At 35.3% G+C, this 20,136-nt stretch overlaps 1 protein-coding gene across 8 annotated transcripts in view; it reads left to right on the top strand.

Annotated features, from left to right (window-relative positions):
• The window catches only part of TENM3 (teneurin transmembrane protein 3), a 586,180-nt gene that overhangs the window by 474,930 nt on the left and 91,114 nt on the right, over positions 1–20,136 (top strand). For all 8 annotated transcript variants that reach the window (XM_033104318.1, XM_033104317.1, XM_033104313.1 and 5 more), the window contains 4 exons: positions 39–140; positions 332–526; positions 1,631–1,831; positions 8,505–8,690. In XM_033104318.1, coding sequence (XP_032960209.1) covers positions 39–140; positions 332–526; positions 1,631–1,831; positions 8,505–8,690 — 684 coding nt within the window. The remainder of the gene's footprint in view (positions 1–38; positions 141–331; positions 527–1,630; positions 1,832–8,504; positions 8,691–20,136) is intronic.

Genomic DNA, 20,136 nt, shown 5'->3' with positions numbered 1-20,136 from the left:
ACTGTACAATAAGCATTTCTTCTTTCTCTTTTCTTCAGAGTCTGTGGTGGAATGCCCCCGAAATTGCCATGGAAATGGAGAGTGTGTTTCTGGAACTTGCCATTGTTTTCCAGGATTTCTGGGTCCGGATTGTTCAAGAGGTATGTGAGTTAGATTTTTTTTCCTTAAGCCAATATAAATAAGCCATGGAAACATGAGTAATTCAGAAAACTACCAAGACAGGAAAGAAAGGGGAAAGCCTGGCATGCTACTTGTTTCAACGATGTCTTTTCTTTCAGAATCTTGATTGAAAATGTGGCTGTTCATTCTTCTGTCGTGTTTTGTTTCACAGCAGCCTGTCCGGTGTTATGCAGTGGCAATGGGCAGTATTCAAAGGGCCGCTGCCTCTGTTTCAGTGGCTGGAAGGGTACCGAGTGTGATGTGCCGACGACCCAGTGTATTGACCCACAGTGTGGGGGTCGTGGGATTTGCATCATGGGCTCTTGTGCGTGCAACTCAGGATACAAAGGAGAAAATTGTGAAGAAGGTAAACATGTCAATATTTACAGAAGTCTATTGTTACCTTCATAAAAAAGAAACAGATTATCATCATAATCTATAGATGAAATCTGTCTATATGCCTTCTTAGGAAAGTAATTTTGATTTCCATATTTATGGATGCCTTGCTTTATTAACATTTGAACTGATAAAAAGAACAAATACCAAAAGCTCCTTTGCTCTTTTTCAGTAGTGTGAACAATTTTTTTTTTTTTTTTTTTTTACTCTGAAAAAGTAAGCAGACATTTGTGTCTTGAAACCAACAATGGACTGGTTTGGGTTCATTTGGGTTTTTTTTTTTTAACAGTTTTTCATATTGGTGGCAGCTTTTAAATCGAGCCTTTTGGCATCTCTAGACAGACAGAATATTGAATATAATATACTAGTAAAAAAGTATGATATCATGGGTTTGTTCCAAAGTGTATATAATGATGATAGTGAAGATGCTATACTAGGAAGTGCAGTTGAATTGTGTTTTCAAAAAGCAGAAAAGCACCATTTCCGTTCTTCAATCAAATTGATTTTATTGATCTGCACACACAAAGTAACACAATTAAGTCTCTGGAATTAAATTTTCAGGCCATTGACCCTACAAGTGTATAGTTTTATTGAGTCAAATTGCTAAATTAAATCTCGTCATCTAAAGCACATTAACGTGAATTAAGAAGGATAGAGAGTATGCAACTCATTTATTTCTCAAACAGTTTGAGGGGCCCATATAGCTGTCAGCACTCGATAGTTGAGGGTTAGGTCAGCAGATGCAATTTTGTTAGAGAGAAGCCAATACTTATTACTCCCTGATTAGGCAGAACCGAGAGCAATAGTCTGAAATCTCAAGTGCATATGTGTGTAATTCATGAAAACTATAGATCCTTGCAAATAAATGGCTCAGTTACCTAAATGGCATGATTCTTAATGCTTTATTGTATGGTGCTCCTGCATTTTCAGAAACAAGTTCTTGCAAATGGTAGGTAAATATTTGAGTATCCAAAATGTTTATATAATTTACATTGGGATTTAAGTCTTTATTCTGCATGTAGTATGCATATCATCTAGATTTAAATATGAAATTGTTCTCTGTTCTTTACACTAGCTGACTGTCTAGACCCTGGATGTTCTAATCATGGTGTGTGTATCCACGGGGAATGTCACTGCAATCCAGGATGGGGTGGTAGCAATTGTGAAATACTAAAAACCATGTGTCCAGACCAGTGCTCAGGCCATGGAACGTATCTTCAAGAGAGTGGCTCCTGCACTTGTGATCCTAATTGGACTGGCCCAGACTGCTCAAATGGTGAGGTTAATAAATGCCGTACAATTGAGTGCTTCATATTGTCTAGCTAAAGATTAAGCTCTTGTAATTTGTATTATTAAATGTAATACAGATTTTACTAAAGTGAGTAGAAAAATAAATATTTTTAAAAATGGCATTTGTTGTCTTATCAAAAGGAAAGAAACAGGCTTAGTCAACTTGGCGTTAAAATTTCTTCTTTAATATTATGGTAAAGAAGAATCTTTCATTTGTGTAAAGTACTCTGACTTCTTAACTGCAAGGCCTGTGTACAGCTTGGGGATTTAAGCACATTGTCTCCTAACAGAGAAGCCTCAATTAAAACTTATTTGACAACGTGAGGTTAACCATCAAATGAAGAATATACATACCAGGGGTGCCAAAACAAAAGTATACACATGACTGGTGTTCTTTTTTTGTTGTCGGTATACGAGTATATTGAGTATTACAATTTTAATACAGTTTTTTTCCTTTCTTAAAATATGTATCCATTTTTTGGCACCCTCTGTATATAAGTATTATAATGTATATAATGGTTCAACACTGAGTGTTTAGTTATAATGCAGGCATCTTGGAGATATTGCGGGTTCGGTTTCAGACCACCGCAACCAAGTGCGTATTGCAATAAAGCAAGTTGTAATCTTTCCGCTGGTGGATGATCAATTTGTAAAAAAATGCAACATCTGTGAAGCGCAATAAAACGAGGTATGCTTATAATATGACTGTGATAGAAATTGCACGTAGTGGTTTTATTCAATCAGGTTGTTATTGAGCACTAACTTGCACGGCATTGTGATAGGCTCTGTAGGGATAAAAGAATAATGAATCATTCCCGTACTCTAGAAGAGTGGGTTTCAAATTTTTTGACCTTGACCTAAATTACCTACAGTCTTTCATACGTTTTTACATTGTGATCTAGTATACATAGTCATACATACACTCACATAACTGAAACAAAAGCTTTACAAAGTGATATCCACTGGAACTTTTTTCAAGTCTATTCTATTTTTTTAAATTCTGATTGCAGCCCATGCATTAATTTCATGACCCACTCATTAGTCACACAATTTGAAAAAATACTTTTCTAGACTAGAAGATTACAGTGTGATTGGGAAGATAAGATGAACACACATGAAATACCTGGAAACCAATGCATTCCAGTTTAATATTTTATTTAGTGTTAGATTGAATAATATGTTGAATTCAATCAGCATTTAGAGGAGTGATCCTGTCTTGACTCTTATTGAAAGTTTTCCAGGAGACTTTTATTAACATTTCTTGCCTTCCTTTAAAGATTGTAGTCAGTGTGGGGATGGGGAGGAATATTTTTTGACACAGGAAAAGTATTAGAAAGTACTTGAGAGTAGGGACTCTGAAATCAGATGCTTGGGTTCATGTCCAGTTTCTACTACTCAGCTGTGTAACTTTAGGCAAATTACTACATGCATCCATTTACTCATCTATAAAATGAATTTAATCATAAGCCATTCTTCACAGAGATGCTGTGGGAATTGCTTGAATTAATGCATATAAAGGACTTAGTATAATGCTTAGCCCAAAATAAATTCTAAATATAGCTACCACCACCACTACTATTATTAGCAAAGATACAACAGTGAGAATATCTATCTATATGGGACAGTGAAGACAAAGTATTCTTCAGGTAAAAATGGGGCTGGGCCCAATTAGGAGGAACACCGTTTAGAAATGATGGTCTAGACAACGGAGAATTCACTGATAGTTAAGATGTGTGCCCACTACTATGATGAGAATAGTATGTTAGAACTAACATGTAGATTACATGTCGGAGTGTGAACGGTGATACTTAGACAACCAGAAGACAAGTCAGAGAGCTTTCCCAGAAGAGTGAAGTGAGGAGAGCATGAATTCATTTGGAGTTCATAGAAATGAAAAGGATAGATCTGAGGGACATTTTGAAGGAAAAATAGACAGGACTTGCTGGAAAAAAAAAAAAGAAACAACAATGTAGAAGTCAGTGAGAAGAACTGAAAGTCTGAAACAAAGGAGACTGGAGTTAATATTAATATCTCTAAATGAGGCAAGAAAGCTGGGAAGGGGTGAGGCTCACCGAGCAGGCAGGATGTCGTGGAGGCGATGGGAAGATAAGTGAGAAATAGAGAACATGATGGCTTCTCCTTGGATTCTCAGACTATCTGAACCAAATTAAATGTTACAAACAAAGAATAGGAAGAACCATTAGATGCAAAGGAAAAGTGGACGAAGAGGAGGAGAAACAGAAGAAAGAGAGGAAGGAGGACAAAGCCAAAGGACAAATATTTTTTAGCAGCGTTGGGTAAATAAAAGCATTCTACAGAATTTAGTTTTAATAAAGGAGTCTGACTACTCCTAATCCTACCCAGCTGACTGCCCTCTTCTCTGAACCCCTGTTGCTAAATGTCAAGTGGTTAGGAACAGTGATTTTGGGGCTGAACTGCCTGCATTGGCCATTCACTAGCCGTTATGATGTTGATCAAGTTATATCACTTCTCTGTGCCTCTGTTTCTTTATCTGTAAAATGGGGATAATGATACATAGTACTACCTTATACAATTGCCGTAAGAAGTAAATGAGTTAATAATGTAAAAAGCACTGGAAATAGTGCCTTATACATAGTGAGCACTCAGCAAATATTAACCATTAATAGAAGCAGTAGTGATGGTGGTGGTAATAGTTAAATAGTTATGGTAGTAGAATTCTAAAGGATAACTGTAGTTTGTCAAACTTAATTCCTTATCAGTTCAGGGGAGCTTCCACATACAAGTATGGAACGGATGTAGTTCCACAGATAGGAAATTTATGAAATGCAAATTATTTCATCTATTATTATAACCTAATGGTATCAACCTAAATGAAATCTTGCCAGGTATCTAATAAACATGCTTATTTTCAGAAGAAAAAAGAAAGACTAGTAATTTTTACAAATCATTGTTTCCTGGCACCTTGAGAAACTTGGGTGACATGTCTGCTACCCTGTGAATCAATAACAGCGTGACAGATTTCTGTGCCACACTTCTTCACCTACTTCACATTGAATCCTGGAAGCCTAAGCTAAAGAAAGTTTTGTATAGGCTGATTTGTACTATTGAAAAACCTCTGTTGAACCCTTAAGTATAAGTGTCCCAGTTGAACAAACAACTTTTGAGTTTTTTTTCCTTGCTCTCCCTCCCTCTCTCTTTTTTTTTCCTTCCTTTCTTCTCTCCTCCCCGCTCCCTTTCTGCCTCTCTCCCTCTCTTCCTTTTCCTCTACCTCCCTCATCTTTTGACCATACATTTTTGGAGACAGACAAGGTTTATAGTATGTGTTTTAATTCTTCATAGAAATATTAGTTGATTCAGATAACTTGAACAAACCAAAACTCTGGTTAGAAAATGCATGACTGCCTGAGCAAATAACACGTGTAAGATAAGTACTGGTAAAAACATGAATTGGCGGCTGGGTTGTAGAGGGCCTTGAATATCTCACTAAAGACTTTTAGGAAATCATCACCAACCATTTATCAAGCATGGGTTTATGGCATCATTTTAAATAACACATTAATTTGTTTTATCCTCTGTTTTCAAAAATATATTTTGTAATTACAAGAATCAAAATAGGCGTTTAGTTATTTCTGTTGAGTTTATTTTATTTACGTTTCCAGCTTTTACCCCAAAAAATGAATCCCAAAAAAAATCCACTTAAAGTTTATAGATATAATTACGTGTAAAGCTACTTAGTTCAGGTTTCTTATGTCTCCATCGTTAAAATAGGCGTAATAATGCTAGCTGTAAAGTAAGAGTTGTTGAAATATTGGCATTCTAATCTGTTTCCCACAATTATCCAAGTAGGAGAGGAATAGCGAAATAGCCCCTTTTTTGTTTCATATAAAGTTATTTAACATTACCTGAATTATTTTATAAAGGATAATTTGTAATTTATATTATATAACTTAAAAGGTAATTCAGTCTTCTTCATAAAATGGTAGTGCTCTGAATAGCAAAAAAGATATAAATGTTAATCAAAAGATTAAATTGGCTGCCAAAATCGCTATCATTATTTTACATATTTATACTAATTTTTTATGCTGATATTTTTATGCTAATTATTTTGCTATTGGAAAATCTAGTGATACCTGTATACAAAATGACTTTTTAGAAATAGTGAAGCTCTTCATCCTATTCATTTTTTTAAATTAAATTTATTGGAATGACACTGGTTAGTAAAATTACATACGTTTCAAGTGTACAACTGTGTAATACATCATCTATATATCACATTGTGTTCACCACTCAAAATTAATTCTCCTTCCATCACCATATATTTGGCCCACTTTACCCTCTTGAAAATTTACTACCCCCACCCTCACTTTTACCCTCTGGCAACCTCTAAACTAAATTCTTATATACTGTGTTTCCCAGAAAATAAGACCTAGCCGGACCTTCAGCTCTGATACATCTTTTGGAGCAAAAATTATATATTATAATTTTTATAATTTACAACATAATATAATTAATATAATATAATACCAGATCTTATATTAAATTTTGATCCAAAATATTCATTAGAGCTGATGGTCTGGCTAGGTCTTATTTTCAGGGAAAACACGGTATAGAGAGAATTGAATAATGAGTATAGTATGCTTTTTTGGAAGAAAGTAAGCACTGAATACACTTTGTTATTAGCTGCAAAAAAGAAAAGTTACTCAAAATCGTTAGTAAAGATCTCAAATACTCATATACATCCTGTGAAAATATCTGGATTTTTATATGCTTCAAATTTATCTGCATGTTGCACAGTTCTCATTTAAAGTTTACACAAACGTTGTTAATTTACATCTGTGACTAAAAGTTTACCAGCAGTATAATGCTGAATTTCTAACTAACTGAATTTTAAAGCAATACACCAGCTACCTCTCCTGTTATTGTAGAAATGACCTTCAGATATCTAAATTCATTAAGAGTAGATTTTACACCTGAAGAAACATTTGGTTAAGATGCTAAAAGAAAAGAAATGAATTCTTTCCATCAGAAAGTTTATAGGTTTGAAAGTAACAGGATTTCCCTCTATCTTCATCAGCAGTTTGTCCATTAATTAGCCCTTCAATTCCACTTCAATTAAATTAACTCTAATTAATAAGTTCATTACAAAGTTCGACGCACCTTGCTCAAAGCTAGTGTGCTAAACGCTGATAAACACCTTCACCCTAATGAAAAATTGATTAGCTTGAATAAAAAGGGTACCTCAGAAAGAAATCTCTGTTCTGGAGCAGAGTTGATGTTCTATTCCTCTGAAGTTAATCACACCATCTTAGATCTCTTAATCAAAAATTTAATTCAAACGAGATAGAAAATGTGGCATGAAATACACACACCACTCTCTTCCAGTTAATAGTCCTGCCTGTTGTTTATAAGAAATGTTATAACTCTCATAGTTCCTTGATAGGCTGTTTAAAATTCTGCAGCAATGTGAGACAGAGAATTATGGTGTCTAAGAAATGCTATCTGGGCAATGAATAGGGAAAATGGGGACATGTGACTACATAAACAGTTACTATTTTTTAATTTAAAAATAACTCTGTAGTCCATTTTCTGTGTGTTAGAAATGACCTCAGGGTTTTAATGTTAGGCATTTGTATTGCAAGAAAACCAAAACTAAACAATAGTCTTACAATCTTAGAAAAAGGAGATAGTTAATTTTATTTTATATGTACAGCGTAAAAAATAAAATAACCTTCAAAGTTCTTTCTCTCTCTGCCTCTCTCTCTCTCTCAAGTGAACCTAGTTAAATAAAGCTTTTAAGGAAAAAAAAAAAAACAATTACTGCTGACACCTGAATTCTTTTTAAAGACCTAACCTTTTGTTATACCTTTTGAAGTCCTGTAATCACGTGTTCTCCTTTCCGTAATTCTAGTAATTGAATAAAACCTTGTTTTTCAAATGACAGTGTCAGTAATTATATGATTAAACTGGTTTTCCACTAAGGTTTTGCTGAGCAACTTGTATCTGTCAACAAGACAAATTTACTGAATAGAAAAAACACAATTTCTTTTATTTAACCACGATGTACGTGTTTCAGAAGCAAGCTAATGTAGATAATAGGTCCTTTTTAAAGAATGTTTCTGAATATTTTAAAAATTGAAATTGTAGGATTATAAATAATCCCTTTTCAATTCTTGCCTTATGGGTGAAACCCAACTCCTCTTAGATGTCTTAGGCACTGAAATATTGCATTATTTTATATTAATTTGATGTAGGGTGTGTATGTGTGCATGTGCTCTTGGCTGCCCAAAGATACTCTCAGATACATATATATGTGTGTGTATATATATTTTCCTCTCATTATGAATCATGTGTTCTGTTTTGTTAGTAACCAGTGTGTGTATGTGTATACACACATACATATAATATAGGAAATTATAACAAAATTGTCACGTGTATTTTATGCACAATTATGACAGCATAAAAAAATAAGTGGAAAAAAAAAGGAAACTTCCACCATTTGTATTCCTAGTAGTCAGTGCTGAAATGGATTTAGTATATGAATACTTATGATTCATTTTCAGTGATTGGATTTTTCACCTTCACAAATCTGAGTTTCAGATATAACAGTGTTTATTAATTTCCCTTCTCACTCCCCACCACTCTTCTCTCCTTTTCCACTTTCTCTTTTTTCAATATAGAAATATGTTCCGTGGACTGTGGCTCACATGGTGTTTGCATGGGGGGAACTTGTCGCTGTGAAGAAGGCTGGACAGGCCCAGCATGTAACCAGAGAGCCTGCCACCCTCGCTGTGCTGAACACGGGACCTGCAAGGATGGCAAGTGTGAATGCAGCCAGGGATGGAATGGAGAGCACTGTACTATCGGTAGGCGACCGGCCCTTCTGTATCTATCCCCCAAACACAGTAAAAGAGCTCAAAGTGTTTGCTATGTTTCTACTTGGAAAAGCTGATTTCTTGTCATTAATTTTAACTCATCTTTCTTAAGCAGGAGTTACTTTTTAAGTAGGGTTATTTTACAATGGCAATTTAGTTATTTTTAGAACCACTGTAATAAGTCCAAGATGCAAGAGCTTTTTATTCATTTCTTTTTTGTGGTGGCCACAAAAACTGATGCACATGAAGATGATTCATTTCTTGCTTCTATAGAAGCTTTCATTGAGTATTGCTTTTTAGTGTTTCATAGTGCCATTGCATAACAGCAATATTTTTTACTTAAAAAAAGAAAGAGTCCAATATGTGGTTTTGGCCTCTATAGATTCCAGAATCATACCTCTTTGCACTTGTCGATATGGTTGGGTCTCTAAAAAAGAGGTTTAACTTTTGATAACTTTATTTTGTAGTACCATAAGAAATTAAGTAGAATAAAATGCACAAGCCTAGCTATTCTGAAACAAATTTATATGCCTAGCAATTCTTAAAATATGATGTTCATGAATGTCTGTAGGTTACATAAAACAATCAAATAGTGTTTAAGATCGAAGTGTTCGTACATAAGTGGTATTTAGCATGGATACAGAAGTATCCAGAACATACATTAGTACCATATTTTCAAGGTATTCAGTGCCTTTGCTTTTATCATTTGCGTCACTAAAAATAAAACATTTAATTAAAATACAACGAAAGTAAGTACAGTTGACTCTTGAACAACACAGATTTGAACTGTGCAGGTAACTTATATGTGGATTTTTTTCAATAAATACCTGTACTCTTTTCAATCTGTGGTGTATATTGCTCTATGCCTTGTATATAGGGGACTTGAACATCCACAGATTTTGCTATCTGTGGAGGGTCCTAGAACCAATCCTCCGAAGATACCGAGAAGCAACTTAAGTTTAAGGGAATCTGCATGTGCAGATTTTCAGTTGTGCAGAACTCAGTACCCCTAAGACATGCATTGTTCAAGGGTCAACTGTAATAAATTTCTACCTCTCTTCAGTGAAAGTGTACCATATTAATTATGCATGGCACAGTCCTACAAAAATTTCATAAGTTGAGGTATGACGTTTCTCCACCTTGTTTGCTTGTAGGGTAAAATGAGATACAGGTGTTCGGGGGAGTCTCAATACCTTAAAAGTTTGCTTCTTGCAATGCATCTGCATTACGTACTTCACTTTTTTGCTTACAGGAATTGGTTCGCCAGGAATTTTATCCTGGGAAAATTGAGATGACATACATCTTGTAAATTGTCACAATTGTATCTTTACAAAACTTGTATCTAATCTTACTGACATTCCTGATATTTGTTTCAAGGATCCCACTACCGCGCCTACCGATGACCCACTAGAAGGGTTCACAGGGCTCGGGGTCATTGTGCTCACGGCTGTAGTAGGAGTCAGGAAGGGGAAAGACCCATCAGATTGTGTCTGGAGAAGCCCACATACAGGCTTCCTATCTTCTTTCTCTCCCACCAGGAAAGGTCACATGAAGTTTGCTCCTTTCTCTAGCAGTGAAATGCGTCAACATGTGTACAGTGTTTCTGCCCCGGGAAGCCCACTGGAGACTCGGGGTTAAAGGTTTTTATTGGAACTACTCAAAGAGGTAGCCTCTGTCAGCCACAACCACCAAAATCCCCCGCTCTCAGAAGAAAAGCAGGTATTTGGTGCCTCAGGTGGGCAACATAACCTTATCAGTGTAGGGGACATCCAACTTTCCAGATGTCAGCGAAGGGCCAGCCCTGCAAACTCCTAAAGATGTTAACTTTCAAGGTGTGAAACATACGTAGGATCTCACTTATTGACTGTGAACTTACTGCCTACACCTGGGGAGATGTGTGGTTCTCGTGAGGTCAAGTGCAAGTAAGTGCACATAGTCACAGTCCTTGGAGAGCGCTCGTCCCCACCATCCCGATAGGGTTCCCCCCCCTCCTTTTCTCTCTAAGAGAGGCTTCCTAGGGCAATGGCTGCCTGTTGTGCATGCGAAATACATTAAAGCAGAAAAAAAGTTGACAACTACAATTTGTATCTTTCTGTGGACTTACAGAAAACAGTGTAATACCCCTGTGACCAAACAGCTGCATGGCCAAATCCCAGAATGCCCATATACCAGAGTAGGGCAGGAAAAATATGATCATGCTCCCTCTTGTTTTATGACCCTACCATCCCCATATTCAGTCAGAAGGAGTGAATTGATTCCAGCTGGAGGGAAAGTTTGGCTACATGTATCCTAGGAAGTACAACAAACACATGGATATAGAGCTTGGAAAACCAGGAAGTATACTATAAAATTATCCATGGGCAGATTCAACTTGCCAGCTAACAGTTACTAAACAAATCATTGTATTGTTGTCCTCACTGACCTTGGCAATATTACAAAGTTAGTTTCTCACAGTTGAGAGTTTCTGGAACAACTTTTCGGTTGTCTGACAACAAACAGGATTTTTGTCATAATGTAACATATCTTGCTGTGGTTGTTAACAATTCCATTTCTGTTGTTTCATTTTATTTTGTTGTTTTTCTACTGCATAGACTAACAATGTGTAAATAAAGGACCTGCTTTATTTAAAAATAAATCCTAGAAGTGAGCCTTTTAAAAGATGTAGAGAACCTTTAAATCATTGTTTTTCTCTTGTACACTATTAGTGCTATTATTCCAAATTTTGGTATGCAAAGATCCCATTGCTTTTCCTGTGTGTACTTACTGCCTGTGTATGTAATATGTCCACAGCGATGCCTCAGGGCCATTTTAACAGAGGCCTCTGTGAGCCACTGATTAAACAACCCAGGAAACTCGAGTATGTTTTCTCATTCAGGATCGTTACTGTGCATGCGTTTCCCCTCAGTTTCAGCGCTTAGGCATCTGGCTGAAAGAAGCTGCCACTTTATGAAGGAATACTCATAAATCAGCAAGATTTTTTTTTCTTTTTGCATATTATGTGCCATCTCATTGAATACAAACAGGGAGGTTAATTGAAAGAGAGATGGAGGAGAAATTAAACAGTTAGAAGCAAACAGAAGTTCCCAATAGAAAGCAAAGAATATTCTTCATTAGTCATCTTACTGTCGTCAGAACTGTTCATGCTTGCATAAAACCGTAGGCATTGTGGTAGGAAAATGGGTTATGAATTTGGAGTACTCAATAAACACCCTATCTACCTGAAAAGATTTCATCCTGATATTAGTGTGTTCATATTTTCCTCTCCTTATGAATCACGTGTCCCAAGTTCTTCCTCTTTCCTGGGTTACACTTTGACTAGTATTTCATTTTTAGATAGAAAATACAGGGAAATCTACTTTTAACAATACTATGATTAAAATAAATATTTCTCCCTTCCTCCCCAAGAAAACATTTATGATGGTTGGACCCTTTCAGGAAGAGAAATTATATGATTGACCCCACATCAAATAAGGACCAGCAATTATTACTAACATATTTTAATAGTACTAGCTCTAGCTTAAACAGTTATGTATATTGTGAGAGTTGACGTGGATCAAGGTCAAATATGCAAACTAGATGATACTTGTCTTGGCCTAATTCCGTAACTTCACCATTAATGAATTTAACTGTAACTAGAATCTAAAATCATGTAAAGGCAACTCAGTTGGTTTGTCTCTTTTCTTCTTGCTTAGGAAAAGAGGGGAAAACTGCTGATTGGCGTGTGGCTGGAGCTGATTGGCTGTAGAAGCGATGCAAATATCATGCCAGCCTCGGCTGAACAGATGTTTGTAGGCAGAATCCATAGCTTTAAGTTCAATTAACTGAACATCCTGGGCAATGATAAATCCTAAGTACCAAATTTTGAATATTACTAACCTGTAGCTTCCCCGAGAACTAGTCTTTGTAGCAATTGCTGAAAAAATTTGTCCCAACAGCCATCCGTTTGTTTCTGAGAGTATTGGAGGCTGTAGGTGAGATTGTGAACTGAAGAGAGGGAGGCACTGATTTTGAATAACACTTTTGATTGTTACCTACCGTGGAGGATGATTATGAACGTAAAAAAGGCCACAGCTCCGTAGAGGGAAAAATGGTCTTCTGAAGGCTGATTGGCATTTTCCATTTCCTCACAAACAGAAATGGAGAAAATGGGCTTAATTGTTTAAATGTTGTTTAAATGTTGGTTAGATATAATGAAGAACCTCGGGTTGAAAAACATATTTAAATCCCAAGAACCCAAGAAATTTTTGAATCTCCATTCCGATAAGCTTTAACAATACCATCATTATTTAAGTGTGAAACATTGGGGAGTTTGTGTGTGTGTGTGTGTGTGTGTGTGTGTGCGCGCGCGTGTTAGTTTGAGGAGTGTTTTTAGGAAGGGTGTCCTTTTTAACTTCTTTCCATCCCTTAAGTCTCTTAGGTTGTGTTCCTATCTGAAGTACCCCTTAAGGTCTCTTGCAATTATGGAATTTGTTGATCATTTCTGCTTTATTTGGAAAAATGTTAGATTTAAGCATGGAGTTCCCTTTTTATTCTCAAATTCATTCAGCTTTTATTTTTATGTTTCCTTGCATGCCTGTTAATTTTTTTTTCTTTTTCTTTTTCTTTTTTAAAGATTTAATTGGGGAAGGGGAACAGGACTTTATTGGGGAACAGTGTGTACTTCCAGGACTTTTTTCCAAGTCAAGTTGTTGTCCTTTCAATCTTAGTTGTGGACTCAGCTCCAGGTCCAGTTGCCATTGCTAGTTGCAGGGGGCAGAGCCCACCATCCCTTGCAGGACTTGAAAAATTGAACTGGCAACCTTGTGGTTGAGAGCCCACTGGCCCATGTGAGAATCGAACCGTCAGCCTTCAGAGTTAGGAGCATGGAGCTCTAACAGCCTGAGCCACCAGGCTGGCCCCCCTCAGTTACTTTTTATTTCATCTAATCATTTCTTTATCCATTAAGCAATTATTGTCTCATCTGTGATGTTTGAATACTATTTCTTTTGATAGCATAACAATGGAAAAAATACATGGGCTTTGAAATTTTTTAAAAGTTTATGTTTTCAGATCAATTCTTTGATTTGTTCACTATAACTTATGTATTGACTGTTCTTAACCTCAGTTGTGTGTTTTTTTTCAAATATAAAATGGTTTTAATATTTATCATGAGATTTTAAAGCAGAATATTCTACTATTTAAGAGCTTTTAGAATTTGAGTCATTTATATAGTACGTGACCTTGGTAAGTCATTTAACCTCTCTGCGTGTGTTTCCTCATATATGAATATTATGTACCTCATAGGGCTGTTAAAATCAAATGAAATACTAGAATGTAAATCATTTATTAAAGTGCCTAGCAAATAGAGTTTCTAATTTGCTGTTAAGTATAAAAGAGACAAACAGCAAACCAGACAATATTTTGGATGCTGAAATTAAAAAAAAAAAAAAAACTAACACAAAATTTCTGTCCAACAGATTTACCTTAAAGAGTTAATGGAATTTCTATTTCATTTTTAAAAACTGTAACCTAGTCTCAGAGTGGATATGGCTTAACAAGAAGTTAATATGTTTGAGTTTGGGTTAGAGAGGTTTGCTTTTTAAAATAATGGTGATGAAAGAAAGGTAGAGTCTATTGTGATATTTTTCTTCAATGTCTCAAACGTAAGAGTTGTTTATCGAGCTACATTGATTTTCATGTACTTTCAGACAATTCAAATGGAAATTTGGCCTAGGGGAAATCCTAATTCTTTTAAGCTACAAAAGACCAGCTATTTGTTTTTATTCTAATTCTTTCGTACATTGGGAAACAAGATCATTAATGATCACAAAGACATGCTTTGTTTGTTCAGACAAAACATAGACATATAGTGCTCAGCATACCTCTATTAAATACCATGGTTGCTCTGGGCTGTGGGATGCTGGAGATTAGAAACTAAAAATGAAATACACACAGCTGGGGAGTTATTTACTAAATGATACAGGGGTAAAAGAGAGAAAGATCAAAACTATACCAGAGTGGACATGCTTAGATTTGTTATTCGAATTCTTTTCTCAGGATAATGGTGAAGAATAACATGTTAGCTGTTAAATTAAAAAATAGGTGACAATTTTGAGGGAAAAAAATGACCACTCTGATACATAGATTACTTACTCTGATCACTTAGATTACAAAGTCAATATTTTTTGTAACTTTTGTAATGTTCCCAAATTGGGAATCATATTCATAATATTATAATATATATTATGGAAGTTCCAAAACTATCTTTTTACCTTTTATTCAAACTTTAGAGTTCCCTCCTAACAGGTGAACATCGGGTAGCACTCACACCTGCAAATGATTGTTCTGGGAGATAATTTGTTTTCACATCTGTTGATGTAATGTAATAGTTAAGACAGGGGTCTCTAGTGCCACATCCCTAGGTCCCTGATGGGCTTTTGATATATTTACTGTGAAACTGGTGAAGCTTAAACATCAGGACCCCTCATTTGCACAGGCCCATTCTAAGATCTCCAAAAGGGACCATAGGTTTATATAGTTGTATGTTAATATAAAATTTGCAAATCAGTTAATGTCTTTGTTTCCTTCCACTCCAGCACACTTTTCCTTGTGTAGGATGGCGGCTGGAGTGACTGTGGCTATTCCCCTTAGCTGAATAGCTAAGGGGAATTTGAGCTGCGGGTACATTTAGTTTAGATTTAATTGGATATATTTATGAGGTGTGAAATCATTGCTGTATGTGGTTGTTATTGCTAGCCATCCAGGAATATTCCTACCACCCACTGATTCACCTAATGACATGAAAGTACAGGGTCAGAGATTATATGAAGAACTGAATTTGTCCCTTGGAGCCCTGCATTAGAAGTAAATAGATAGTGGAGGAGAAATAAGGTTTGAAATGTAAGGAAACAGAAGTAAATCTGTAGAAAATTCTTCTTGTAATTAGATGTGTTATAAAATGTATGATTAAAACAGAAGTTTTCTGCTATCAAAGATACTTGATAATGGGACTTACACAATTATAAACACCATGATTTTCTCTTTTTGATGAATATTTTCTGAGGAATTTATCAGGATTCCTGTATTTTTAGGGCACAAACCTGTAGTGGTATTACAAAATTTAGTTCATCAGGATGTGAAGTCACATCTGTTATGCATCCCAGTGTATCTCTGAATCATGCGACCATGCCAAGAAAAGAATTCTTATACAACATGAAGTGCTGATATTGACAGAGGTAACATAAAACTCATAATATGACATCACAACAAAAGGGTTAATGAATGTCATCAATTCAAAGAGTATTTAAAATTAGTTTATTACACAATAACAGTCTTCCCAAATTTAACAGTAATGTCAATAAGTACATGACATTACTAATAAATTTTGAAGTCAAATGAAAACTTTTCTAACATATCAATAATGAAAACCATATTAAACAGTCACATCGAATAAAGCCCAAGTTGTTTTTCTATTCCCTCCATAGAAAATATTACAAAATCATTGTCTAACAAAAGAGGAAATCAAATAGTAAATATAGGCCCAAACATATTGGAAATTATTCTTTAAAGACATGTCAGGCACTTAATTAAAAAATGTATACATCATTCTGATATCTGTGGTGTTTATCAGCTTAAAAATTATAATTGTGATTTTTTTTCTCATTCTAAATAATTATTCACTTTTGTACCTAATTTCTTATTCATTATTTGGTATTGTTTTTCTTAAAGAGCCCCCCACCCCCCAGATTATATAATTTCAGAACCCACAAAACCTGATCTGCCTCTGTCCTAAGCTCGGTTACTTGATAGCTGTGTGATTTTGGAGAAATCATTTAAGCTCCCTCTTCCTCCGTGTCCTTAACCTATGAAGTGGGAATGAAAATAGTACCTACCTCATAGAGTGGCTGAGAGTATTAAGTGACTTGAAACATATGGCAGAGCACTTAGAGCAGTATCTGGTACAAAGTAAACAACATTTTGGTGGTGCATTGTTACTGTTGTTGTTGCTAGAGGATTTGGTCTGAAATTAATACAAAGTTGGCTGTGACTGTGACTGAGTCTTGTCTATATGGAGAGGAATTAGCCAACAGAAAAGCAGGAATGCATACAGGATGCATACTACTTCCCTCCTCTTCCTGACATACTAACAGTGTGGACGTAGACGCTTCCATCTGTCATGCACAATGGAGGGTGGGTCATCAGGAATCAGCAGTCATTGTGTTGAGTGGAAGGAAATTCTGCTAAACTGACTTGGTCGGCAGTGGAAATCCAAACGGGCTAAAAAAACTTCTCATGAAGAGTCCAAAAAAAAAGAGAACTTCTTAAGATCCTTCCTGCTCTACAGTCCCAGTGACCCTAAGTAATTTGACATGACAGAGAGAATGGCAATTCCTACGAGAACCGTGGACAGCTCCCTTCAGACTTCATAGAGTATCACTCATGTTCTGAAAACCAGGCTGATTTTTAGACATCTGTTTCTTCCTTTGAGATAACTTAAGTATCCATTTGGGGCCTCTCAATATTATCTTTTTCATTTTAGTCTAATTTATTCAGTTAACAGTTTTATATACAGTACTTTATCCTCTGTAATCCCCTCAGAATTGGTATTTTTTTAAATGAGGTCACTTAATCTCTAAAAATGCAAAACTAGTTTCTCTGACCTTTCTGAATGATGGAGGCCCTATTTTGTTAGGTTGTCAATGCTCTCTCTACTCAATTTCAATTTTTTTTAAGCTATCACAAAAATAATGTCTATTTTGCTAGTCAGTTTAAGAATATTTGCTGGTGTTTGATTTTTGTTTAGTGCTTGGATAGTGGGTGGTATGTTGTTTACGGAAATGGTAGCTACCGTATTTCCCCAAAAATAAGACCTAGCCGGACAATCAGCTCTAATGAGTCTTTTGGAGCAAAAATTAATATAAGACCAGGTATTACATTATATTATATTATATTACCCGGTATTGTATTATATTATGTTATGTTATATTATATTATATTATATTATATTATATATTATATTATATCATATAAGGCCTGGTCTTATAGTAAAATAAGACTGGGTCTTATATTAATTTTTGCTCCAAAAGACACATTAGAGCTGATTGTACGGCTAGGTCTTATTTTCGGGGAAACACAGTAGCTACTGTGCTATTTTAATTCATTTATCCTTTCAGTAGTTTTTCTCTTCACTAAGTAAATTGTTCTTTTGTATTCATTTGTTTTTCTTTTCATATACCAGTTTCAGCACACCAGGACATGAAGTCATGGTTTTATATTAGTTGAAGCCAGCATTGCAAGCAATGGCATATCTGAACTTTAAACTAAATTAATCTTTCACTCAGTGTTAATAATCTGTTGAGTGAGAGAGTGGTCTGAATTTGAAATTTTAGTAAGTTTGACTTTGTTTCTATCATATTTTATTCTTAAACAATACATGTTAAAGTTTTTGAATTACTCTTAATTTCTAGTAACTTTGGCCACCCATATCCTATAAAGCTTCAGAGGTGTTTTAATGTTGACACTTTTGTGAAGTACCTTGCACGTTTAAGTTTGTAGCATCCCATCGTCGCTTATCTTTGTTCACCTGCCTGCACAAGTCGCATCATGTCTCAAGAGCCCCCTTAGAATTATATCCTCAGATCAGACAAATCCTCTAGAAAGTTTGGATTCAAATCTTCACATAACTTTTGCATCTGATTTGCTGTGTGACCTTCAGTAAAATCAGAGTCCCCAGGACCATCTTGATAAATGTACTCTCATCATATTGATAATTTATTTCCCTGGACATCTCTCTTTACTCCTAAGAATGGGAATAAGTGTAGACATAAACAACTTTCACTATTGACATTAGGTATTAAGTCCCCATTTTGCTCTGTCCTATCCTTCATGCTGTAATTTATCCTCTCTAAAAAGAGAAACACGGCCTAAAGCTGCGTGAGAGCTTAAAATCACACGGTAGCCGTACTACTGAGAGGTAAATTTCAGTGATAGTTGTATTGTTTGGGGAAATGTTGCATGTATTCTACACTTTGGAAAAGGAGCCATTTTTTTTAGGACTTCTAAAAATCAATTCTGAATGTAGGCAATTGTTTTGTGGATGACTATATCTGGGTTTAACATATATCATTCCTTTCAGGTGATTGACACATAGCCTATGAGGATGAGAATTAGGTGTTCTTTAGACTCTGTTTTACATACTATAGAGTCACATGATAATGAATTTTATACTATGATGGTTATTTGTGTACAAATTCTCCCTATAGTCTCCTCCTGTGGTATAACTTGGGTCCCAATAATTATTATAAATTAAGTATATTCCTACTCAGTTTATTGTTAAGTTCCACTGGCTTTAGAGGCAGCTGTGTTCAGAAAAAAAAATGGAGAGTTAAAGCCACTGTCATTTTTATCAACTGTGATCAATGTATAAGAAAATGCTGGTTATTTGTATTCAGCTATGATCACTGAGGTGCCACTGAAATACGCCTGATTTCTAGGCTTGATAAACCCGATTCTTTCCTTTCTTACTGTCTTATATTTATTTCTCACTATGAACTTAGTGGTTTCCTAGCTAGTCTTTTTCCGTCTCTAAAAATAATTTACTGTGTAGGTGCTCTGTGTCTGAGAGAAACTATGATCATTATCCCAAGGAAATTTTTGAATCTGTTAATTTGAATTAAAATGTTATATGCCATGACAGATTGTTAAAATATGAATATACCCATCCCTAGGATTTCTCATTTGCTTCTTTAAACCTCATTTCTCATTTCAAGTCAATTCAAATTGTTTTTTTAAAAACTTATAGAGAGACATGATATTTGAATAAAAGCCAGTTAAATTGTATGTCAATTTTGTATTATATTGTTTTATTAAAAGCCTGTCATTGTGTTCCTCTACTAATATGTTGTATAACATCTTTTTCAGTTTGGAACACCTCATTGATTTACATCTTTTAAAAAACCATCTAAGACCTTAATTTCCACCAAAATCCAGTATACAGGAGGTTGTAAAGCTCAATTGACTGGATCTACCATTTACAGAAATAAAGATGAAAAACACTCCTTTCAATTCTTGCCAAGTTCATCAGAGCCTTTTATTGAGAAGTTTAGGTCCAAGGCACTTGAGAGTGAAACCAGGTGCAAAATAATATGTTGTCAGCTTTTTTACAATATTAGCTAGGAAGAGAAAGAGTATAACTAATGCCAGGCTATAAGTATGTCACATTGTTCCTAAAACTCAAGCCAGCCAGCTAGTGAAGTGTTAATATGAACTTTAAGTAATTTTCACAAATGCAGAAATTCTTACTATGCTAGTAGAGTAAATAAAACATCAGAACTTTGCATTCAGCTTAATGTAAGGGTGGAAGAATTAAGCCCACAATTTGAAAGAATATGATTATTCCTTCCCACAATGGTGCATTAGTGTCCTTTCAATGGCACAATGTATCTCTGTTGTGTCCTAA

The sequence above is a fragment of the Rhinolophus ferrumequinum genome, chromosome 4 (assembly GCF_004115265.2).
Source record: "Rhinolophus ferrumequinum isolate MPI-CBG mRhiFer1 chromosome 4, mRhiFer1_v1.p, whole genome shotgun sequence".
Classification (NCBI taxonomy): domain Eukaryota; kingdom Metazoa; phylum Chordata; class Mammalia; order Chiroptera; family Rhinolophidae; genus Rhinolophus; species Rhinolophus ferrumequinum.
This window is presented reverse-complemented; position numbering and strand designations above follow the sequence as displayed.